At 44.0% G+C, this 25883-nt stretch overlaps 1 protein-coding gene across 4 annotated transcripts in view; it reads right to left on the bottom strand.

Moving 5' to 3' along the window:
- Nucleotides 1-25883, bottom strand: part of POLR3E (RNA polymerase III subunit E) — a 34840-nt gene that overhangs the window by 2712 nt on the left and 6245 nt on the right. The window contains exons 4-20 of one of the 4 annotated variants that reach the window (XM_090024039.1): nucleotides 24616-24693; nucleotides 22237-22352; nucleotides 20205-20287; nucleotides 19143-19250; nucleotides 18222-18271; nucleotides 17773-17892; nucleotides 16602-16687; nucleotides 15321-15365; nucleotides 15145-15236; nucleotides 14090-14210; nucleotides 10330-10411; nucleotides 8754-8813; nucleotides 7679-7836; nucleotides 7307-7371; nucleotides 3342-3835; nucleotides 1119-1196; nucleotides 74-187 (exon numbers count right to left, since the gene is read on the bottom strand). In XM_090024039.1, coding sequence (XP_089880165.1) covers nucleotides 74-187; nucleotides 1119-1196; nucleotides 3342-3835; nucleotides 7307-7371; nucleotides 7679-7836; nucleotides 8754-8813; nucleotides 10330-10411; nucleotides 14090-14210; nucleotides 15145-15236; nucleotides 15321-15365; nucleotides 16602-16687; nucleotides 17773-17892; nucleotides 18222-18271; nucleotides 19143-19250; nucleotides 20205-20287; nucleotides 22237-22352; nucleotides 24616-24693 — 1950 coding nt within the window. Of the gene's footprint in view, nucleotides 1-73; nucleotides 188-1118; nucleotides 1197-3341; nucleotides 3836-7306; nucleotides 7372-7678; nucleotides 7837-8753; nucleotides 8814-10329; nucleotides 10412-14089; nucleotides 14211-15144; nucleotides 15237-15320; nucleotides 15366-16601; nucleotides 16688-17772; nucleotides 17893-18221; nucleotides 18272-19142; nucleotides 19251-20204; nucleotides 20288-22232; nucleotides 22353-24615; nucleotides 24694-25883 lie in introns of those variants that run through there. The other 3 variants (XM_090024041.1, XM_090024040.1, XM_090024042.1) reach the window with 3 other exon arrangements.

Below are 25883 nucleotides of genomic sequence, written 5' to 3'. Positions count from 1 at the left end.
GGCATTACAGGCAATCATAAAAATCATATAATAAAATAGGAACTTTGTACTTGATGTTAAGCATGACAGTTACCTTTAACACTCTATCCACCTCCTGCTTGTTTAGATTTTGACTCAGCTGATTCTGGATGACGTTCCTGCGCACTCGGTAATTTTTGGAAAAAATTTCAAGCAGCACCTGCCGATGCTTAGAAAGAAAATTTAATAATGAAAAGAAATAGTCATATTCTATATAGCCTGAAACAAGAAAGCCACTATCACCACAGATCAAACCTTTAGGTGATGTTAGCTTGCAACCACTGCCATTGAACTGTGGTAAAGGAATCTTTCCTAGCAAAGCCATCTCCTAGTAATCCCATCAGGTGCTAGAGCTACAGCTAATTTAAAAAGTTACATAACATGAATCCTGCATAGTCCCCTGGACAAATATTCACTAATTTTCTGTAGCTGTACAATGCACTGAGACAGGAAGAGTTGTATCAATGGAACTAGGGTCAGATCAGCTCAGAACAACAGAAGTCTGGCTGCTTAGCCTCTACCTACTTACCTGAGCAAGCCTTCTTTAATATCCATCTAGGTGTGATGCTCTGGCCCTTCCCTGTGAAAACTGTTTTCTACCAAAAACTGCTCTCTATCAAACATTGCAGAAGTTACATTACACTCCACTCACTGTGGTAACAATTATCAAGTCAGTAGGTGCCAACAGGTATCAGCTATTTCCTATTCTGATTAGAAGGAAAATCTGATCTTTCAGGTACCATCGAAGAATAAACACCGTCAGTGCTGACCTGGTAACAGCATTCGGTAGGTTCTCAGCTCAGGTTTAAAACAAATGATTTAAGGAAATCTGTACTACTCAGCATCAAAGCTATCTGCACTCCCATCAAATTAGCAAACAACGTATGTTCCTGCTTCTACCCACTCCATCATGGCCCTGCAGAGCTATTACCACTACTGCAGCTCAAGCACTTCCTTGCAGCTGGCAGAAGCCTTATATTGGAAACTGCAGACTCCAAAGAGGGGCTGGGGGCCAAAAGCGGGGAAGAGGAAGCAGTAACACCAACCTTCCAGCCACTAGCAATCTGCCTTGCTAGATGCATTACCACGTTTGCTTTTACCTGATCGTAAACGTCCCCAGCTTCCCAAAGTGCATAAACCTTTAGCTCATCTGGCGAAGCAGCAGTCTGTGGGGGAAACTGAGAACAGGAGGCACTGTCAGGGCTGTTGGTTGAACAGTTGTTAAAACAGGCCATTACAATAAATCAGCACTCGGGGTTGGAGGAGCCCTTCAACAACCTTATATAGGCCTGAGCCATATCTGGTCTCACTCTGGCACAGGAGTGAATTTTATCCCAGGGCCCACACACAGAGGCACTCATAGCCTGTTTCAGTGTGAAAATGGGAATTTGGGGCACACAGATCTTGTGCAGGCTACGTGCATAGGATGAGGGGTGAATCACCCTTGGTGTGCATCTGCAAAGGTGCAATCCCAGAGCAAGACCTTTAGAGCAGCTCCTGACAAGATGCGCAGTGCTCTCAGGAGAAGCACCTGGCAGAAGTGTTTTATTTCCAGGTGAAAAGCTGCCCAGAGCTGTTCCCTGCAATGGCTCCAAGCAGACTTCCCTGTCTTTCTGGAGGCTGATGGTTTCCCCCTGGCAGGTTTTATTTCAATGTCCTTCCTGGACCCTCATTTCAGACCTGGAAAACAAGGTACTTTTCATTCCAAGCACCTCAGTAAGGAAACAGAGCTTGTTTCTTCTGAACTGTGGTATCTTGGTGCCCTTATATATCCCAAAGGACATAGCAGCCTCCATCTCACTGCTCATCCTTGATACAAACACTGCACAGAAGAAAAACCCTCCCTTTACCTCAGCCTTTGCTCCAAAGGAAAATGTTAACAAACAGCTGGAATATTCCCTGGCTCCTGACAGGCCTCCTCCTGCGTGTCGTTCACAATTTGTTTCTTACTAACTGCCCAAACCACACAATTTTCCAAATCAGGCATTGGGAGCTAATGGGTCAGTTCAGATGTCTGTCCGTCCAGCCGAGGGAGGGGGCACTTGTTCCACTCTAGAACGTAACACACCGAGCTGTGGATGGCTAGTACAAAACTCACCTTTCCTGCCCTCTCCCTCCCGACTTGGCTGAAAGGGCTACATACTGCTCTGCGAGAGACCCTAGTCTTGATTTTCCCCCACTTAGTCAGGATCTTGCTGTAGAAAAGGCAGAGGTTTTTTTGGTAGGAGCTGTCTGGTGAGATTAGCTATCCAATAGTCTATAATAGCCCAAATGTTGACCTATCATGTAATTTGAACAAGGTTTTGCATCTGCTAAAATCCAGGACTCAGGCTGTTTTACAGTGCAACTTGAAGAATTCCTGACACTTTCCACAGTCTCTTGCAGGGAACAGTAGCTGATAAAGGCTAGATTTTCTGCTCTGCTTATTCCACAGATAAATGCAGACATGTCAGGAAAGGTGAACTGCAGCGAAGATCTGGACCAGGCAGAACACACAGCAACAAGCATTTCTGCAAGCACTGTGTTACAAGGTTCACCACTCAGAAACACTGGGAGATGAGATGAATTTTCCGTAACCACACAGTATTAACAAGCCTACACTTACTTATCTGGCCATGATGGAAGGAAACTTGTTCTACACCCGTGTCGTTTTACTGAATTTTAGCAGCCAGTCTGCTCCCAGCGAGGCACTTGTTTGGGAATAAACAAAATGATTTTCCCCCAGTCCCTCCGCTCAAGACACTGCAGCTGAAACCAGCACAATGGAAAATTCTCTCCCCTATACCAAGTTGTCTCCCTACAGCCCCGGTTCTGAAACAGAAGCACATTTCCTCATCTTTATAGTAGCTGTAAAAACAGGAAGCAGGACACAGACTGCCTGCAAGGAAAGAAAACGTACTAGCCAGCAGCCAGAGAAATATGACACAGAAACAGCATGGGACTCCAGTGATGTACTTCCCAAGCACCAGATGTGTCCTGCAACCCACCAAGAGAAGGGATGCCATTGCTCCTCCTTGAAAGCCTGGAGAATCCCATCCGAGGCACCCAGGACACTCAAGGATTTGAACTGCATAAGACTGTTTTAGCGCAACGGCAAACAGGAACCACCATGGTTCAGATCAGCACACTGGAAGCTGTGGCCCTGAGAAAGACACTCCAGGGGGAAGACTGGTGCTGTCAGAAGGCAGGACAACCCCCTGCTTTACTATAAAGGGCTTGGGCAGCTCTTGAGTCTACTCAACAGGACTTCAGGCCAGCTCCAAATCTCAGCTAATTAACACTAGGGTCTTCCCCAAAGTGTACAGTGTAAACAGGATACTCACAGGCACCAAAATCTGCTTGCAGCCAGTGTCCAATACCGTGTCTTGTAACATTTTATCTGAAATGCCACTAAACATGTGTCCTGGGGGCAGACTGGCCAAGTGCAGATAAAATAACCGTTTCAGCTCACTCAGAGTGAGGACAAACTGTTTCTTAAAAGTTGTCAACACAAATGCTTTCAGTTCTTGTGCAACTCCATCCATGCACCCTCCAGGCAAGTGGCCATTTAAGGAGTCCATGGAGCTCTCCTCGGAGTGGATGCCATTGACTATTCCATTGTTCATGCTCTCATAGGCAGAGGTGTCCATGGGCTCCTCATCGCTAACAGGCTCCTCTTTAATGCGGATGTTGGAAATATCCATTTTGGGCGAAGCATCACTTGTCTTGCTCTCTGCCTTTTGCTTCTGCAGATCTTTCTCCAGCTGCCCATAGTTCTGTTTGACTTTCGCTTTAGCCATGTTGACCCGCTGTTCCCCGGAAACCACCAATGGGTGAGCTGTGCAGAAACAAGAGACCCCACAGTATGTTAGAAAGTCTTGGTGTCACCTGCACGTTAATTCCGCAGAACATTTAGCAGACTTTGGTAGACTCAGGCCAGGGACCATGGTCTATGCAACAGAGGCATGGTCAAAATAGAATGAAGAGTGAGCAACACCAGAAGACAGTGAACGGGATCATATGAATGGGAGTTTTCAGAGACAATATTCAAGGGCACAAGAGCAGGCTATCCTGACAAGCTGGATGTTCAAATCAACAAGGCCCAATGAGATTCATCTTAGAGTACTCAAGGAATTGGCTGAGGCAATTAGAGCCACTAGCTATTATCTTTGGGAACTCATGGAGGTCAGATGAGGTCTTGGATAACTGAAAACTGGCAAATCAAGGGGGGCAATGAGAACCCAGAGAATTACAAACCAATCAATATTAACATCAGGACAGATTCTAGAGCATATCATGAAGGAATCTATTTTAAGCACCTGGAGGATAACAAGGTGCTAAGGAGAAGCCAACATGGACTTGTCAAGAGCTTAAATAGGGGGGCTGGGGAGAAAGGATTCTGAGGGTCCGGTATTGTTCAATATCTCCATTAATGACTTGGAGGACAGAACTGAGTGTACACTTAGTAAATCTACAATTTACCATCCGAGTAGAACAGGAGATGCTTTAGGGGATAGGACTAAGTGGTAATTAAAAACAAATATCCAAAATACAAATTGGATGACACAACAAGATGAATGTAAAATACTGCACTTAGAAAAAAATCAAATGCACATATACAAATCGAGGCATGATTGGCTAAACAGCAGTACTGTAGAAAACGACCTAGAGTTACTGTGGACTGCAGGCTAACAGTGCTCTTTTATTGAGCTGGGGAGCTAATAGCATACCAGAGTGGATAACAGAACTTAAGCAAATCATGGGAAGTGGTTCTTCTGTTCCAGTCAGCCCTGGGGAGGCCTCACCTGGTATACTGTGTCCAGTTTTGGGCACTGCACTTCAAGACAGACATGGACAATCTAGAAAGAGTTCAAGACAGCAACAAAAATTACTAGAGGCCTAGAAATCCTAACTTGTAAGGAAAGATTACAAGAACTGGGCTATTTAGTTTGCAGAAGACTGGACAGGGAATTTGATAAGTCTTCAAATGCAAAAAGGCTGTTATGAAGAGAATGGTGATCATCTGGTCCACATCCACAGGGAACAGAACAAGAAGTAATGGTCTTAAATTACAACGCGAGAAATGTAATGGAAGGAAGAACGTTTTAATTCTGAGGGTGGTCAAGCACTGAACCAAGCTAGGGTGGTGGTGGACCTCCATCACTGAAAACTGAACACCCTGCTAGGCAAACACTTGGCTAGAATGGTTCAGACAAGGATGATCATGCCTTGAGCAGGCAGTTGAACTACATGACCTCATGAGGTCCATAACAACTAGTAGCAAGATGTTTGAAGCTGGATCTTTAAGTCTGAAGTCAAGAGCTGCAAGGAAACAGGTGTACCCAAGTTCTAAAGTGTTTAGCGTAAATCAGGAATTGTGTGTACATATACCCAAAGCTTTCCTGGGATCTCAAAGCTACTCAGTTCCTTGTAAGATGATTTTTTTTTATTAATAAACCCTGGAGACCTGTTGTAACTAAAGAGGCCAAGCTGGCTGAGCTCTAGCTTCCAGTTCTGGTGGGGAGCACTTGCAGGGGTGCTCAGTGTGAGCATGCATTGCTGTAAGTAGTTTCATAAGTAGGACAAGTCCCTGCGGAGGAGGGGAGTGTTGGCCTGGCAGCAAACTGCAGAAACTGCTCTCTGATTGGTTCCCTATGACATTATGTTTAATTTTATTTGATGACTGTTAGTCCCTGTGTCAACTACTATAGTTCTGTAAAAACTGTGTGGCCAGTAAAGCTGGCTCTGCCTGAGAAGTGAAGCTCAGAGAGTGGGAGCAAGAAGGAAAGTAGTCCAGGGAAGTCAGAGTGGAGTCTAAGGAAAGATGGAGGGAACTTCACCAGGATAATAAGGACCGTTTGTCTGAAGCAGAGCTATTTGCTATGCTACTTGGGATATTGGCACTCTGGCTCCTCTTGGCCCCTCCCTTGAAGAAAAGACCCCCCCTTCGCAGGTGCTCTCTGAGCGCAGGGTGTTACAGATTACCAGGGAAGCCAGGGACAGAGAGAAGAGCCAGATTTCAAAGTCAGAGGCTTGCCCCAAAGCCACACCAGAGGAAGACCAAACAAGGTTTATTTTTTGGGGAGTCCCAAGGCTGAGCTTCCCTTTGAAAGCGACACTGATTCATGACACCCGTAGAATCTGCTGTAAAGAGAAAAGGCCAGCCACAGAATAGCTACAGTTCCCTGCGGAGATGGAGAGAGATGTGATTTGAGTGACTGCTATTCAAGGGTCAGGCGAGTCTACAAGACATCACCAATTAGCACTCAAGTCATTGTATGAAAGAGGCTGAGAAACCCTCCCTCCAGTAATTACTGCTTGTATAGAGAGAAAAAGTCCCCTCCCTCACTAATCCCGCCACCTGGGACCAGCATCACCTCAGTACTCAGCACGTGGGGATGCCAGAGAGGAGCTGCAGGTATTGGCACTAAGGGAGTACCGTGTTCCATGGTAATCTGCATGTGCCACCCCAGCTCACACTGTGATCCTCTCTGCTGTTAGACCTGCTAATCCCCTCCAGATACACCAACCAGAATCCTTCCAAGGAGATCAGACACTAGCTATTGAATGGATTTGTACTTTCGTCTCTCAGTTCTGCTTACAAACTCTATGGTGCCTAAGTCTGGCAGCCAGCCAGATCCTGAGGTGAACCTCCCTAGAATCTCAACTTTTCTTAATAATTTAGGATTACAGAACAGCTACTTTAAATTCTCACTGGCAGCCACGGAGCACAGTCATGCTGAAAAAAGGCCTCAAGCTCCTTTGAGTACCTGTTAAACAAGTTATTTGCCAGCAACTGGATTATCAGCTCTGCCAAGGCAGAATTCAGTGCAAAAGAATTGGGAGGAGGGAGGGTTAGAGACACATATGCTTCTGTTTGAGTTGTGGCTGTCCAGGGAATGAATTGACTCCCAGCACATCAGCTTGTGAACTGAGGGGATGCTACACAGTATTCCCCAGTGACTCCTACCACTACGTGCTGGCTCTGGTGCCTGTTCACAAAAAGCTCCTTACTCAAGGTCAGTGCTGCCTCGAATGAAGAACATGTTTGCAGTCAGCTATGGAAACTGTACAGTAACCAAGAATTCCTCTATACTAGCAAATTCTCAGTACTACTGTCACTTAGCACTGTCCTTAAGGTTTTACCATGACTTTACTATAGCACAGGATCTGCCCCAAACAATGCAAAGGAAAATGGCAGACACTGGCAGACTTCCCTCAACAGCTGAGAACAATTCACAGATGTACTGCACTGGACACACAAATAGGAGACCATGTTTTATAAGGATATCAGCAGCTGTTCATATACCTGATTGTGCCTCATGTTTCTTTGGTGCCATATGTTCTTTTAGAAGATTATACACCTTTTCCAATCTGGAGTGGGCAGGAAAGAGAAAAAAAAAAAAAGATTCTTAGTCATTATTATACCTGCATGCATTTTGAGGCTTCTGCCTTTCAAAGACGCTCAGTTACTGAAAAGCTGATTTTCAGAAGCCAAAGAATTTAGAGGACGTCAGAGGCTTAGTGAAGCTGGGAGCCACAAAACTATAAATCATACCACAGGTTGGCTTCTTTAAGAGGAAAACCAAATCAAACCATCTGCAAGCATCTACATGGCCAAGGGACAGTTTCTTCATTGTATATTTTTAGTTTACTCCCCAAAAGAAAGCAAGTCATTTACTTGGCCTGAATGCCCATCCACAGCATGTGCTGCCTCTGAACCACATCTGGGTGTTTTTTAACAAAGTCTTCGTCATAAGGAAGCAAGAATTCCCAGCCTTTGTTTATTCTTGCAACTGACATGTGCTCCAAAAAGTCTTTCACGTCTTCTGGACAAAGCTGAAAGAAAGAAAAAAGAATAACTGATCACAGAAGCCACATGAACAACATGGTTGCAGTTACAGACCACTGGGCTGCAGTTTCATAAGGTAGGCAAAGCTGGGCTGGACTGGACTAAGGCTTAGCTGGGAGACTTCCAAAAAACATGTTGGCAATGCAGTAAGAAATAATCTTCCCTTGGTGTTGGTACCAAACCAACACCTCCTGGCAGGATGGCAAAAGAACCGTATTTCAATGGAGACTTAAAGTCAAGTGGTGGGTTGCCATCTGCCATGGAGCTCTTTTGCAAAAGCTAATTCCACAGAGGATAATTCCATGCTACCACCCTAAGCCTCCTTGGATGTGGAGACTCGCTAAACTTAAAGCTGTTAGGTGCTGTTAAAGCCCAGAGGTGGCTTGTGTCAGCCATGGGTCATGAGGGTGGGTATAAGACACCAATCGCAACAGCTTGTAAAGCATAACATGATCTTACATGTTGAAAGATTATTCAGATGAATTCTACTCTGCCATATTATTTCTTTTTAAAACATTTGCAGTTCTTTTCCCACTCCCCTCTTCCCGCTTACTTGCCTGATGCTTAAATGCCTGAGCAGATAATTCAGGAGTCAGGTACCTGAGTTGCTCCTAAGTAATTAACCACCATCCTCCTTTTAGGACACTCAAAGTTTTGATTCTGTTCTGTCTTCCATTTGCTCTGGCTAATCCAGCAACTCACATCCATCCCCAAGCAGAAATGCCCTAGGTTAGCACTAAGTTAGTAATGAGATGTGTAAGGTAATGTCCTCAGTCAGCAGTAATACAGCTTCCCTGCACTGTGAGAATTGCTCAACAAATGGCTTGCATCTAGGTCAGTTGGCTGTTGACAACACCCCATCCATTTATCACAAACCTCCAGGTTAGAAAAAACTGTCACTCACTTTGGTAACTGTAGCTACTTCCTTTCGCACAACCCAGCGATCCTGTGTAAACTTCCACATCTGGAGGCAAGCAAAGGGGAAGAGACACATTTTAGCAAGTTGCATTACTGAAGAATAAGTTCATGCTGTTGGTGACCAGGAGGATGGAAGCAGAGGCTGCAATTCTCGGTAGGGCCCATGGTTAACTGAGGTACAGTACACCTGATCCTGGCCTACTCTATTCTTGTTGACAATGTTGAACAAAAAGCAGCTATTCTCGGGGATCCAAGATTTGCCTTAGATAAGCCATGGCCAGAGCTGTACTTATAGCCTGGTTAACAAGGAAAGAGAGGGAGAGGGTCTGGAAAAACAGCTATGACTTTTAGGCATCAACTGGCTTAGAACTCAAGACATTCTGCTCCAAACCCTGGCTTCCTCTTAAGGAAGTCTCCATCAGCCATCACCACTAGTAACATCTACACCCCCTGCTACTGTAGGACTCCCACCTTCGCCCACAGGCCTCTCTGCAAAACCCAGCATAGTAGAATCTACACACTGTAGACAGCAGTGGGTTGCATATACCCTTCACCAGTACATGACACCACAACTGCTTAAAATCCACTTTTAGGGCCACTGTCTCCCACCTCAGCTTTCACAGGCAAAGGTCCCTTAATTTTCACTATGTTGTGAAGGGCTGAGAGGGAACTGAAAGCCTCTTAAGCTTTGTGCTCCACTCCTGCTCTCTGCTTTACCAAGGCTTAGGGTGGAAATGATAATAAGCACCTGGGCAGGCTCTGTGTTTGTCCTTTCTTACAATTATATGCAGGCTCCAAACAGACAAGGCTTCAACCCATAACACTCCAGCATCACTTAATTCCCCAAATTCCACAGAAGATGAATCACTGGGTTACACCTGAATCCAGATCTCTCAAACAGAAGCATGCTGGGCTGCAATCTAGCTATGTCAAAGTCAGTTGTAACTGTTGTCTGTGCTAATCACATAGGAGCTCTAACAGATCCTAAACCAACAGCTGCCAACTGCCCAACACAATTTAAGAGCTATGTAGTCCATGGAGAGTACAAACTAGAAGAGGATCAGACCTTACAGGCAAACAATATGGTCACAAACATGCTAGTATCTCTCCAGTTCTTGACAATTTGTACTTAGTCCTTATGATCAATAAGGAGCATTCACTATCTAGGGATTAATTCTCCTTACAGTTTTCGTAAGGACTAAACACAAATTACCAAACAAAGTCTGTTCCATCCTGCAGCTTAATCTCTGTGCAAGTCTGGCAGCCTTTTCATGTTGCATGTGAAGTCACTGCTTGACAGAAACATGCTGGATAACAGTTTAAGAGAACAAAGCCATTCTGATTGACACCAGTCAGTCAAGCAACAATCTACATACCAAACAACTCTCTTAAATCATTCATGGAGAATCCTTTAGAGTAATTCAGAGCTCTCTCTTCTTTGGAACACACATCCGGTCAGAAGAGAGCAGTACAGTTTAGCAAGGATGTGGCCAGTGACATAAATGTTATCTGGAGTTCATTTGAGCAATAACACCACATACACTAGCACTTTTTGTACTTACAACAAAGTCTCTCCCTCTACAAAGCACTTCCGCAGGGACTCCGCTATGTGGGCTGGAGGTGTCTTTTGGATAGAGGACATCGCTGTGAATTAGAGAAGAAACTGTTAGCTATTGTGCATTGCAACTAATTATTAATGATGAGGGTTTTTAAGACAGCAGACGTGCCTTCTGTTGCCCATTTATGACCTTTCATCCAGTGTGATTTGCAGTCTGCACCTAAGTTCCAATGAACTTAAAGCTGTGTTCACATCACAGGAATTCTCCCCGGAGGAGGTTCATTGATGCAGTTAAATTAATGCAACATGGGCAAAGCTTAATTTGGCAAGACAGGAGCTATACAGGTGTAAGCCCTGCATTATGCTATTCAGCCCATCCACCTTGGGGCCAGCCAGGCCAGGGATTGCAGCAATAACCATGTTGGGCTGCATGACTAATTGAATTATGTCCATCATCACCAGGGATCTCAGTCTTTGCTGTCTATAAATTCCCATGATCACTGCTGACTGAAGTGTCATTTTGTGTAGCACACAACCTGCCCCCACCCCACCTGGTTTAAGACCAGAACAACCCCACTTGGTTTAAGACTCTATGGCTGCATTCACACAAGCAGGGGTGTGAGTTTGCAGCAGCACAAATAGCGTCACAAATTTGTGCCGCTACTGTGAGCTGCGCTGCACTGCACGCCCCCTGCTCGTGTGGTCTGCAGTGGGACACACTATCCCACTGCTTCATGTGCTGCAAGGGGGATGGCTGGGGCAGAGAGTGCCTCAGCATGGAGCTAGCAGGCAGGCCCCAGCCAGCCAGGAAGCAGCACATGGAGATGGGTTGCCTGCTCCTCCATCTCTGCATGCTGTGAAGCCCCCCACATGGAGGCACCCCGCACTCCAGCCAGCCTCTCCCTCACTGGCTGGGGTGCAGCGTGCCTCAAGATGAGGGAGCAAGCAGCCCTGCTCCCAGCTCTGCGTGCCTCAGTGCAAGGGCTCTGCTGTGAAGCCCCCATGCCGAGGCACATGAAGCCCGTCGTAAGGCACCCTGCACCCTAGCTAGCTGCTCCCCAGCTGCCTGGGTTGCAGTGTGCCTTGAGATGGGGAAGCAGGCAGCTCCCAGGGCTGCCTGCTCCCCTGTTGCAAGGCACACTGAGCCTCAGCCAGCTGGGGAGCAACTGGCTGGGGCACAGGGTGCCTCAGCACAGGGGCTTCACAACCCATGGAGACAAGGCTGCCTGCTCCCCTGTTTGTCCTGGTACATGGCACTTTTTGCATGCTTTGTGCTGTTTTTTTTTCCCCAGGGGTTTTTTTTGTTTGTTTGTTTTTTTGCTATCTTGCCCCAGCACTGCAAATAAGCAGCACCAGACATTGTTTAACATGTAACACATGCAGTTTGTGGCACTGCAAAGAGGTTTGTGGCACCACAAACTGCATATGCCTGCATGTCTGGATCCGGTCTATTAGGTTTACCTTGCATTGCAAAACTCTGGTCTGTTGCAAGAGGAAAAGCTATAACATCAATGATGCGACTCTCCCTTCAGCACTCATGAATGCATTCAGCCTTCTCCCTGGGATTGAGACATCCCAGGCCTCAGATCTAGCGACACAAAACTGGCTACAACACCCCTGTCCTATCATTCTGGGAGCTCGTGTACAACATTGGCCTGCTTATCGTATCCCTTTGGGAAACGTTTACGGGAGAGTGTGCTTGGGTGGCTACAGACACTATGCAGGCAGCAACTGTTACCCTTAATAATATCGAACAAAACATGTTCCAGAGGTTCACTGCTACTAGTGAAGCTGTATAATTTGACTAGTGCTGAGTAGGCATGGCTGACTCAAGAAGACAGACACAACATGCTCCCAGTATGCAATATTCCACTGGACAAAAGTGATACTGCTTGCTCAGCCCTGCACTCTTAAAGGGGAGGGTGTTAGACATGCACAGTACACCTAGCACCTCACTCTATATTCTGCAAATGGGAAAATCCCTCCACAGGGCAGCTTCCAGCACCCACCAGCAATAAACATAGAGAAGACTGATTAAGGACAAATTTCACTGGAGGTTTCTTTTAGGGTTGTGCAAAGCTTTGGTGGATTTGACTCTGAGGAGATTCAGCCCGATTCAGGGGCTGAATCTCTGTACTTGGTCTCCTGATTCAATATGGATTCAAACTCTGACTCAATCTGAAGCATCCAAATCAATTCGAAAAAGCTTCTGAAAAGATGTGGCTAGTTTGGAGATTCAACCATATATTAAACAGGCAGCTGACACAGCTGCCTCCAGCTGGTAAGTCTGTTGGGGTTGGGGGAGGGAAGGGACATGGGGAGGGAGGGAGGGACTGGGGCTGGGACAAGTTGCCCAGCTAGGGCGGTGAGGTGCATTACTCGGGGAGGGGGACAGGGGGGCACGAGATGTGGGTGCGACAACGCTGGGAGCAGGGGCTCTGCCCTGCTACCACTTGTCCAGCTGGGGCAGGCAGGGAGGGAGGCAGGATGTGGGCTCCAGGCAGAAGGGGGCAAGTGACATCAGGACACTGATGTGAGCACGGCAATGCTGGGAGCAGGGGCTATGCCCTGCAGCTGCCTGGAGCGAGCTGCACCTGCATCATGCATCACACCCCCACCCAGCTGGGCAAGTGGCAGCAGGGCATAGCCCCTGCGGCTCCCTCCACCACAGCAGAGGCAGGCACAGCAGGGAGAGCCGTGGGAGAAGCCCCCTGCCCAGCCCCATCCCAGCCTCTTGGCACTTAAAAAGCCCTGTACTCACTAGCTCTGGCAGCGACAATCAGGGCCTCTGAGTGCTCGTGACAGACCCACCTGCACAGTGTGGGACAGCAGGGATTGCCGCCTCCGCCCGACACCCACACTGCAGCTGCCCCATGGCATGGGTGCAGTGCGGCTTGGCAGGATACCACACATTGTCTGGAAGCTGGGGCAGCTCCAGCAGGTAGCCAAAACCCAGCACTGCTCAGCCTCAGTGGCCCCACCTCTTAGACAGCATGCAGTGCCCTGCACCCACACAATGCAGGCGATCCCTGCTGCACCCCACTGCCTGGCGCTGCCACAAGCACCCAGAGGCCCCAATTACTGCTGCCAGAGCTGGTGAGTGTGGATTTTTTTTAAAGTGCCAGCCTAGGCAAGGGCCAGGCAGGGGAGCCCTGGGGGCTTCTCCCATGGCTCCCCAGACCTTGGGACAGGCAGGCACAGCCGGAGGAGCCCCGGGAGAACCTGTAGCCACCCAGCTGCGTCCACCTCTTCCAGCTGATCTGAATCACCGAACCTCTCCAAATCAGCGCCAAATCTTCCAAAGCCGATTCGGCCGAATCGTATTACTGTCCTTTGAATCAGTCGAATCCAAATTGAATACTCTCCTATTCGCACAGGCTTAGTTTCTTTCACTACAGATGCTCCCAGTCGGTGTGATTCTCTGGAAGGTTTCAGGACTTTAGTCTCACAGATGGCTGACACCAAGGAACTCAAATGACTTGGTACAGACCCAAGTAAGATCTTATCACAGATCAGCATGACTGAAGTAAGGGACAGGCTAAGCTCAGATCATCTGACATCAGCCTTTTGAATCCTGCATTAGAAAGCACTATAGAAAAAAAGCCCCTGAATCTTAATTACGTTTTTCAAGTCGTTTTAGGTTTTTAAAGCGCACGCTTTGCTTTCAGCAGCAGTGTGTTAGCACAGATTCTAAGGCCCCTGCTCTGATCCACTTCTGAACAGGAAGATTAACATTTGACAACAACAAAGAACAGAAACCATACCTCTTCACCACCCAGTTTCCCTGAACCAGCATTGCCACCTGCTGTATGCAACGTAAAACTGCAGTCGAATCAATCCCAGGAACCATTAAGCTCATAAGGTTTGCAAAAGGCATGACCTTCACTGGGGGGGAGGGAAAAAAAAAAGGTGAAACTGTTACTTAAAGATTTCTTCAAATATATCATTATCATTCTTTAGACTTACATCCCACTCTATCCAGAATGGCTCATAAGAGATATATTCTAAATCTAAACACACCATTTCTTTTAAAAAATGCATTAAGACTCCCATATGCTCATACAGAAAGCAACAGAAAAAGTAAAAAAAAGAAAAAGTACTGCACAGCTTCTAAAAACAAAAAGGGCCTTAGAACAAGTGTTACAATTTAGTCAGTCTACATCTGCACTAAAAATATTAGGCAACAGTATGTGAAAGTTAATTAATCTTAAATGAACCCAATTAATACAAGAAAACACCTTTGCTAATATTGAATATTCTGAATTTTTTTTTTAACAGATTAGAAGTTATTCAACAAGTCTGGAAGGCCACAAGGTAAAATGTTTAGTATCTGCTGTCCTCAGACTGTCAGGACCTCCAGAAAGATGGCATGACACTGTCTCAGACAACATGCAAAGAGGCCTGTGTTACTGAACACATGCTGGAAAAGGACTGCAAAAAAATGCATGCTGCTGTATTAACCTCCAAGTTTAAAAATCTGTGCTTAGGTTCCACTTGCCAGGAATGGATCAATTGTGGGCGTGTCCAAGAACCAACAAGCTCAATATCAGAATGGAGTATTTTGGCTGCATACAACATCCAAAACACTCATGTCAGCTCTACAGTCACTTATCTACCCTTCTAAAAAGGCAGTGGAAACAATCAGCACGAGCAGTAAGGAAAGGGTAGTATACTTGGCACTGATCCTGAGAAAGATTCCCAAACTACTTGTTGAATGGCAGCACAAGCAGTACCACCACAAAGGGAAAAAAAAAAAAAAAAAGACTAGATAGAGATCATGGAAAAGACTGCATAAATGGAACATCAAAAAACTACATACCATTCTTCATTAGTATCTTAATTTGATCAGCAAGTGGTAAAGTTCTCAGTTGTGCCATAGATAACACATTGCTTGGAGCCACAGGTTTGTCGCTGCAAACAAACGGACAGAGTTATAGCCAATGAACGATATCAGCCAGTCAATATGAAGTCTGAACATTTTGTACAAATGCTTACTTTTCTTCCTCTATGCTGGGAGGCATCAGCATCATTAGGTATTCACTAAGGAAAAGAAAATACATCATCATCAAATGCCTGAAGAGATTATCCAGGGTTACGTACAACCATTTCCTCCTGAGTGCAACTTTATTTGTAGACTAATATTTGCTGTTAATTTCTGTGCAATCTTATTTGCATGGAACCAAAAGGAAATATTAGTCTATAAAGACTGTTTATTCTTTTTTCAATAAAATTCAGTGCTGATGAAAGTTGGGACAGTAATTCTATCAACTGAGACTAAAAATAATAAATGGCTGTAAGTAAACAGTCTGTTGTGAGAAGTCCAAAGCACTAAATTCCTTCTGTTTTTAGAACCAGCAATCGACATTCCTACGTACATTTCCTGACATTAGCACCAAAAAGGAATGCTAGGACCAGATGCTAGAATGCTGGCTTGGTACTTGGGCAACCTGAGCTCAGTTCCTTCCTCTGCTATGGATTGCCTGCTTGACTATGGGCCAGTCACATTAGGTCTGGTTGCTCCGATTTGCCCCCCACCTAGGGATGGCCCTGGCTGCAGCGACAGGGGCCATGCAAGTGGCCAAGACAGAGAGCAGCAACCAATGCCAGATTCCTTTCCCTGTCTACCCATGCATTCATCCCCTCCACTGCAACTAGGGACAAACTCTGCCCCTCAGATTTTATGGCAGCTCACTGTTCAAAAACATAAAAAATAAGCCACCAAGACCATGAGACAGAGAAAAAGAAAGACAGCAACCTGCTGCTTTCCTATTGTTTGGGCCTTGCTCGCAAAACCACATAATTATCCCTTGGGCAGACCCATGTACACATTATCTCAACCTTTCTCCACAGAGCTGCCATCACCAAGAAACAAATCTGAAGGTGAGAAACAGTTACTCTTGAGTCATTCAGGCCTTCCTTAAAAATCATAAGAGGTTTTATAAATCTGATATAAAATAAAACCTGTTGGCTTGAAATTTTTATGCTTGAAATAAAAATAGTTTTTGGTTTGGTTTTAAGGCTTTCCTGGCAGCATCTGCAATCCTCCAAGTAGACTTGAAATGAAATACAAATAATAAACAGGACAACTTGACAACAGTCTATTCAGCCTCTATTTCCTTGCTGTTAGAATCTATGGAATACATTAGCAATACAAATCAGACATATATATGTGCATATACACATGAAAACTTTTCCATTTATATAAAATAGTATACATATGTTATATTACCATCCTCCCCCCACAACTAGACATAATATAATTGCCAAAGGTTTTACCTGGGTGATTTAATTAATTCAGTGTTCTCTGCCATGCCATGACTTTGACTGAATAAATACTGGCGCTCATGTTCAGAACGGCTGTCCTGAAAGAGGTGATATAAAAGATGTATTACAATGTGCAGGAAACTGAACTCTTCAATCTCACAGTCTCCAGTGCAACTCCAATCCAAGGCTCTTTATTCTACATATAGCTACTGCGCTATGCATGTATCTCCCCTGGCTAAGAGAAGTGTTGCTGCACTGACATTCAGGTAACATAAGATAATCCATACGTTTGTAGGATTTTAAAAGCTTTCTGGACTAGTTCTCTCTACTCCATGTGTTCACTGATCACTTCCAGGTTGATGCAATTACATTCATTAACACAACGAAGGTGGCTGCTCTAACTGGTATTTAGCTTAAGGACAGCACTGTTTAACTGGTGGCCCGAAGGATTAATCCGAGGCCCCTGGCCATTGCTCCCCTCATCACTCTGCAGTTGGGGGTCTTCAGGTTTCCCCTTCCTTCTCTGTCTTTCACTTCCTGCCCCAGGGGCAGGGCACGGTGGCAAAACTCAGTGTAGCCCACAGCATGGTACAGTGGGATAACCCACAGCTAAGGAGGTGGTGGGAGGGGGAACTGCCCACTTGCCCCAACATGCACTGCGGTGGTGGTAGAAAGAGCTGCCTGCCCATGCACCTCCAGGGGAGGTTGCAGTTGTGGTGGAGATGGAGGGCCTGGGCTCCTGCTGGCGCAGCCTCTGCCTGCTAAGTTGGCCAGCTGTGGCTTAGGCTGCATTTCTTTCTTTCCCAGACTAGAGGAAGGGTATTTTATACCCACAAGCTTAGTAAACATTTCTCCCGACTCTAAAGGTGGTCTAATAAAAGATATTACCTCAACAGTCTTGTTACTCACATATTCCCCAGGCCATCATAGCTACCACAATATGATCACCTTGACAATCTTTTGACAAAGTTATGCTTTGTTAGTTATACAGGACTCCCACCATCCAACTAACTGAATGCCCTTAAGTAATTTCTTATCAAACCCCTTTACAACCCATAAGTAAAGGCCTGAAGTGGATTTCAGACAGGAGCACCACCACGCGGTGTGGATTCTACATTCTTCTGAGCCAAGTGAAAATTCAGCAGAGCACAGGACTGGACTCCATAGCACCCCAGACTCTTACCCTTAACCCATAATAATTCAGATGGACCCAGTGCTCTTCAGCTTGTCTCTTCTGGAGGAACTCGTAGGACTGAACACGTCGCTTGCGGGCTTGCTCTGACTCTGGCCGGGAGAATCTTACCTAGAAAATTTGGTCACCGTTAACTACAGCTTCAAAACTCTTGCTGTAACTCTCATTCACATCATCCCTGCATAGAGTATTATCCATTAGTTTGTTTGCTACATGAATAAATACACCTAATGCCAGAAGTCCCAACAGGTAGGAGCCAACTGAACTAGAAGCTCTCCTGTAAACAATCCCTTCCTTAGAATCTCAGATGTCTACTTCTGGTCAATTTTACAAGCAGAGTTGTATCTGTGAACCAACAACTGACATTTTTAACCTTTTCAAATTATTATTAAATATTATGCTCTGATGTGAACGACCATAGTAAGGAATCTCAGACGTACAGTTATTTGCTTGACATCATCTTCAGCCTCATCCTGAGATGAATCACCACCTGTCAAAGACAAGACATGAAAATGAGATTTAAAAAGCCATTGAGATGAAGAAGCCAAAACAGAATCTACAGGTGAGAGCCCCAGTTAAGGAGAGTAAGTGGACCATGAGCTCACCAGCTTCAAGTTTTTGACCCACCTCTGTCTCAGTACTAGTAATTATTCCCTTGGGAACTGAGGCAAAGAAATGAAGGGACTGTACCAAAGGGGACACAGGAAGCTTGCAACAGAGCTGGGAACCAAGTTCACTCTCACAATAATTTTATGTACGTCATTTAAATTCTTTGCATTCTCTTGTAACAGACAAGAGACCCAAATCTCAGCTCTAACAAACTGACTACTGCTTACGTTTCGCTGCCCACTACTGGGTGGAATCAGATTTAGGTACAAATCTGGGTCAAAGGGCCTAATGGAAACTCTTTGCTAGCTCTAACAGTAGGGGCTGATGCTTCTGGAGCTAGAAGGCCCAAGTTCAAACCCTGTTGCTCTAGCTAATTTCCAAGTGCCTGTGATATGCAGCAGTGATAACTGTATACCTGGGTGACTGCAGGTTCATTACGGTACCTACCTTCCAGGGGTTTGGGGAGGATGATTTAATATTTATGCAACACTGAAAAAAGGGCTAAAATTGCTAAATATTATTGGTCACTACAATATCCTGCCAACCAGCTCTTCTCTTGTTTTAAGTTACGTACCATTAATTCTTCTTCCAACTGTTAAAAGGAACAATTATTTCCTGTGAACCAACCATTACATGTTAGTATTCTAAACACATTCAGCCTTTCTTCAGCTCCAAAAAGCCATTTGCTTAAAACTGTAAAGAGAACCCGAATCTCACCACTCCAAAGAAAATAAAACTTGTCTAGTGCTTACCTTCGTTAGCAGCTTCTCTCTCCCTGTGTTTGGCATCAGCTTTATCCAAGTAGGTGAAACTTGGCCTCAGCTGTAGAATTCCATGTAGTGGAGTTAAATGAAGTTCCCCTATAGAACACAACAATTCTAGTACATCAGGATGACAGTCTTCCTCATCACCTCTTTGCAATGCCATCATTCCAATTTAAGATAAAAGTCTGATGAATTTTAACTTTAAATGAGTCCCATTCCAGTTAGGCAGTTTAAGCTGTCATTTTCTGGTTCACACATGACCCAACCTTTACAAGGAGAACCCTCCTGGTAAGGTATTTACTATTCAGGAAAGTGTATGTTTCATAAGGTCAGCTGGTCAGACTAATTCTCTGACACACACTGGGAAGTCAGCGCTGTTGAATCAAATCTTGACTGGTGATTCAGCATCAAAAGCCTTGCCCAATTTACAGAATAGCCTTGGTCTACATCAGAATTTGCTGTCCTAAGCCCTCTTCTAAATAGCATTATCACCCTAAACTCCAGACCAAAATGTATGGCTGTTTTCACAGGAACAAAAGTTTAGACCAGCCCCTAGCCTCCTACATCAAACATGATTATTTATGCCCTTAATCCATAATGTAAATCCCAGGAACATTTTGGAACACATCACTTTCTTACGTGATATACTAAAAAGGTGTAGGGTTAGAGTTGGAGGAACAAAGAAAGGCCCAGAATCTACAGAACAAGATGGGCATGTTTTTTATGATGCCTAATATTAAAAAAATTGCCCCACAAACAATCGTGGTTTTGGGTTATAAGTTTTGGTAGGGTATCAGTGGAGTCTAAAAGCTGTAATAGCTTTGTTGCCTCATTTACACCATCACTACAACTCCTCACTGGAATCCCAAGGACCTTGGAATACTAATAGTTAAAATTATCTGCTACAGCAATTTGTATCTAGGAATCAACAGCCATTAAATAAAAATAAAGGCTAAGACAAAGAACGCAGTTGTCTTGTTTCAAGCACCCAGCACGTTCAAAAATGGTTTTGTTTTGGGTGGATGGGTGAAAGAGAAAAACAAAAATCACCTTTCCTATAGATAGCAGCAGCATAGCGAGAAACGTTACTGGCAGCCTGTGTAGAGCAGAAGGTTTGCTTGTCCATGAGCTTCCTGTAAGCAAAGTAAAATGGTGCGATTACATTGGGCGACAACAACAGGTAAGAGTAGGAAGACTGAAGTAGAGCTATTGCTGATTTCCAAAATGAAATAATTAACCTTTTAGATCACTGTAAGTTACACATGCAGCAAATATGTTGACTTGGCACTCTGCCCCTTTATTTAATTACATTAATCATTGTGGACTGCAGCAGTCACAGCTCTGTCTCCAAAACTGGTTGCATCATGGATTCATCCAATCTGCAGTGCTTTCGAAAGGGTTGAGTGGTTGGTACCCAACTATCCAGAGATGTCCTGCTGGTTTTCACTCTACAGCATGTGACACTGGAACACCCAGCCAACTGTGATGAATGCTACAGAATGGTAAGAAGCTACTGTATGAATCTTATATGCATCTTTATGGGCTTCCAAGCAACCCCACATTCTTGGCTTCATGTGTACAAAAAGGAATGCTTCCTGCAAGAACCAAAGCCGGAGTAGAATTACAGCAAATTCCCAATGCTGAAACAAGGAGATTATCTAGTTTTTTAAGGTTGTCCTCTTCCCCTCCAAGAAGAAACAAACTGCTTTGACCTATTTGAAGATGCCTAAGAGGATCGAGGACATGAAACTCTCCTTTGACACTCTGCCCTAAAGTGATGTCTGATCTGCCTGGGTCTGTACAGGAAAGATGGGTTACCACCTGGGTAAGTAAGGTGTGGATAGCCACTTTTATTGTTGGATGGTCTGTTTTCTCTGAAATATTTTTGTCCCAAATGATCACTACACTTTGCTCTGAAAGCCTGCCATTGCCTCAGTGGCTACAAAATTCAAGTGAGACTCCTGAGCTGACCACAGTGTACTGTAACAGTTTGCTGACCTGGAGGGTATGGATGGCAGGATTTCAATCTGAGGAAGATGATGACTAGGGACCGAGTACTAAGTTTGGTGCCCTTGAAGAAACTACAAGAGGGATGGAGAGATTAGATGTTCAACTACCTTGAGAACTGTGACACCTGCTATCTGGATCCTTCCTCTAGGAGAGCTTATTTATTTACATTACTAACTACATATGATCCAGTCATATAAACTGCTTAATTAACATTTAATATTTGATTAATATTTAATATTTAAGCACTCTTTATGTCCTTAAAGACATCTTTATTCATGAAAGTACCTACATTTTTCCCTAAATTCAAACATATGCTTTGCTGAATCAGGGGCAGAATTAGAATGGAAGTCATGCTTATCTGAGCCACTTGGAAATCATTTTCTCTAGCAGAACTTTCCCCAAGCTTAACCATCACACATATGCCTGAATTTTACTTTTACAGCTAAAGAAACAAGCAGCCCTCACATTACTGCAAGTACAAGTATCTGCCACTTTCTCTCAGCTTATTTTGTGCATATCTTAGCATATAAAAATAGTCACATTCAAAGTTTGTCAGATTCTTTGGTGGTTGCATGGATCTTTCACAGGGAGGTGGAGGCAGGGGAAGGACAGAACATGAAAAATTAGGAAACGGTGCTGCAAAGTCACAAGAATCAGCAGCAGGATCAGGGACAGACAATCAGATACTACTTGAAATGTTTTTAAAACATATTTGTGTTTTAAGTTGACTGTCCCAAAGCTCAAAATACACTGAGCAGATACTAGCAAACGTGACTGGAGATTTTTGGGTGCCCAACTTAAAGCACTTTACAAAGGCTGGCTTTCCACATGAGTAGGGATGGAGACTCAACCCTTTCTGAAATTCAGCTCCCATTAAAGTTGTCTCAAAAGCTGGGCACCCAAAAATTGACCAATCCAAAAAAATCATGGGTTACTTTTGAAAGTCTCAGCAATGAACATCCTCATTTCTCCTCAGGACTGAATATTCACTTACTCTGACCTTTCTCTAAAACCTTGGTGATCCATCTGGATCCTTAATTGACAAGAGTGTTAAGGCAAAGACGATACCTACGAGGAATATGTATTGGTTTCATCTGTGCAGGTCCCATCCACGTTAAGAGCAATCTGTTCTCCTTTGCTGCAGCAATAGTTAGGATTCAAAGTATCAATGGCCATTTCAAGTTCAACCTAATCATTGATAAAATAAGCAAGCACCAATAATTAGCTAAACATAATCATTTTACATCTACAGTGAAACTTAAGTGCTCTTTCTGCAAAGACTAACATAAAAGGTACAATCAACGTTGTATGCAAAGTTTAAGCATATGCATATATCTAAAGAACTAAGGGTATAATTCTGAACCTCTACATCAATATGCACAATAAATATAACAGTGATCAGGATTCCTACTGAAAAGTATTTTAAGTATATTGTTTGTGATGCAAAGAGACTCGGATGATTCTGAATCCTACTTTTAAAATCGCCAGTGACAAGATTAAAAAAGAAAAGGCAATTAACAAAGGACGCTCGGTTCTGAATGCCCCCGCCCTGTGAAGCGTGTCAGCAATTCTAGTGCAAAGTATCTCCTTCAGCAAATAGTATCAGAGAGTTCTTCCCAACACAACATACACATTTAGGTGCATGTTTATGGCCAATAAAGCTGTGTAATTCCCACTGGCTTTAATGCACACTGATGTCCAAGAATAACATACAAACATTATGGCTTAGATTTTAAAATTTGCCCATGAGATTTTGGTACATAATTTCCTGGGGAATTTAGTGTGGGCAAACAGTCTAAATCCTTTCTGTTAGCTCAAACAGGGGGTGGGGAGGGGAACAGGAACAGGACAGGACAACCATCTTAGCTTCGCTAAATTTTCTCTTTAGTATCTTGTCAGTCTCAAGTTGTTCAGTACTGTCCATCAAATACAAGAGCAGCTGATCCCTCCCTCCTACTCTGGGCCCATTCAGAAGCAATGAAGCCAAGTTGCATTTCCCCAACAGTTAGGCAAAGCAGCACAATAAATGATGCAGTATTTGTGCTCCATTTGGAGGTAAGAAACCCAACTCCAATTTTATACTGGAGCAAGACCGCAGACGTGAGCAGAGTTACTTGGAATTTACATTTGTGTTATAGGAAAAAAACAGGACTGAAACATCCCCCACTTGCGGATGGTGCCAAAGCCCTTACAAGTTCCTATATCACATCTATCTTCATCATTCTTCTTTCAACCTATATTACAGGATTATTAATCAACAAATGGCCACAGTGCTAAATGTGCCTGGCAGGCTTTCAGGTTTCTATGGGGTTTAGTTTGCAATGTTTTGCAATTCCAGATGTTTTTCCAGAGACAACATGCATCATAACTGCAGAACTTGCACTCTGGGATTTTTTCTTTGCCATCTTCCACAATGAAATCCTGATGATCACAGCAGGATCCTAGCAGGGCTTTTATGTGACAAGGCATATCTGACTTGCATCCACCATTAGTGATTCTGTATCGTTTTAAATCCTGCATCCACATACAGTCCTCCCTATTGACGGGGCAAGAATTTGCTGTCACCCTGTAGCTTAGCAACTTGAAAATGCCAAGCTCAAACTGACATCCAAGACAAGTCAATGAGCAAAAGCAGCATCTACAGAGAAACAGTACTGCAAAAGGGGTGAAGGCAACAGAAGTCAGTAATGATTTCTGGTGTCATTTGGTTATTTATTGGGTAAACTCCAATTTCTTTTTTTTGTATAGAACTGTCCAACTGGTCAAATTCAGAAGTCCTATTTATAAGTTTAAGAACAGCTTATTATGAGATTTGGGATAACTGTGGAGACTAACAGCTCTCTCTGCTTTTAATAGGAGAGCTACACAAAGACGCTTGCAAAACCAGACCTTGATCAAGATCGTTGAGTTGGGAAGCTCCTTTCTAAAGGCCTATCTCACTCATTTCATGCTCGACTCTGACCTCACTTACACTACTATATGCTGGTTTAAGCCAGCACAATAAGGAAGAGCAGAATCAAGTCCTCTGCTGATGCCAAAAAACATAGCATAGAGCACATTACCAAAACTCAGCCATTCTCTGGATATCACAGTGGCACTGAAAACATTTTAAAACATGGATTATTGGTGCAAACATCCACTGAGCTGTACAACCAGCTGTATCACCTGTGCTTGGCTACAATGGGTCTACATGTGATTTTAGGATTTTTATATCAAAGAAGTATCCTCTCCATTACTGCTTTATGCACTTAATTCTCAACAAAAATTCCCTGCCGAAAAAAGTTCCCTTAAATGTTATTTCTCAGGCATAATGAAAGACACTAATCCAAGAGATCTGGTCCCACAAGTTGTTGAACTCCCAACAACTTAATAGTACAATTTGTTGTTCTTCTGCAGCGCTCCACAGCCAGTATAAAGCAAGAGTTTCAAATCAGTCTCAAGTGACACCCACCTTTTGCTGCTTTGGTTTTATTTTTGCTGACAGATGCATCACATCATCGTAGGTCATGGAAGAGGGACGAATTGGATACTAAAAAACAAACATTTCAGTGTCCTTCAATCAAAGCACTAAACAGAAGTCAATTAACCAAACCCTTCCCTACCATCAACTCTACACAACCATTTCCTGAGGTGCAGAGAAAACAAATGATTTTGACTGACCCACTGAGTCATTACACAGATCAGACACAAAAATACTGATCCCCATTCCCTGGCCTTCTGCTCTAGCCACCAGCAGACTGCTACCTGAATGAACTGCAACAAGCCAGAAAACAGGGAAATGGAACTGCTCACAGAAAGAGACTGCCCAGAATTTACATTTTTAGAAATCAGATCCCAATAGTATTAATTCTTTGGGATTTATCACTTAACCATAATGAGATTTTAGGTTTATACATGACTTTGGATTGCATAACCCCCAGGTGCTTTTACAAAAGTGGATACTATTATTTACAGACAGGAAAAGTGAGGCCTAGGAAATATAAACAACTTGGCCAACAGCTTATATGGATTCAGGGGCAGAGTGTCACACTAAAACTCTATTCTCTTGATTCTTCTTTTCCCTAAAATATAGAGGACAGGTCAGATAATTTCAATGAATGCAAGTTATGGGCATAAATCTCTGAAGTATTACTGCCAAATTAAATGGCTGAAGAAACAAACATATACATTAATAACTTCACAAGCAAAGACTGCAAAGGTCTTTAAGATGGAGGGAGAAATAGCTGCAGTAGGAGGTAAACAATTCACTACCCACTGCTGTTTTCCTTTACCGGCATTCTTGCATCTGCATTCAACTCAATAGGCCTTAACATGGATCACAGAAAGTCATGTTTTAGTCATAAGTATTAATTATGTTAAAAGTATATTATGGTTAGTTAAAATAAAATTGGGGAGGAAACACTCAGACAGCTGTTTATACAGATCACAGACAAGAAACTGTAGCCTTAGCAAAACAGTTTAAACAAGATAATGACTCCAGACAGCAAAGTCCTGCCCCTGGTTGAAGCAAAGTAGAGAGAGGTTAACAGCAGCCTGTTGCCATCACTGGCCATTGGACTTTGTGACAATAATGTAATATGAATACATACTTTGAGTGCTTGAGGCCTAAATCAGGCACCCAGAGAGGTCTGATTATTCTGTGGTCTAGATAGACCTGCACTCCCAGGCAAGCTAATGCACTGCGAAATTCACCAAACATCCCCTAGCAGTGAAAACCCT

This window comes from Crocodylus siamensis, chromosome 12 (assembly GCF_052110815.1).
Source record: "Crocodylus siamensis isolate JL-2025a chromosome 12, ASM5211081v1, whole genome shotgun sequence".
Lineage (NCBI taxonomy): Eukaryota > Metazoa > Chordata > Crocodylia > Crocodylidae > Crocodylus > Crocodylus siamensis.
The sequence above is the reverse complement of the archived record's forward strand: the minus strand, read 5'-3'. Positions and strand labels throughout refer to the sequence as shown.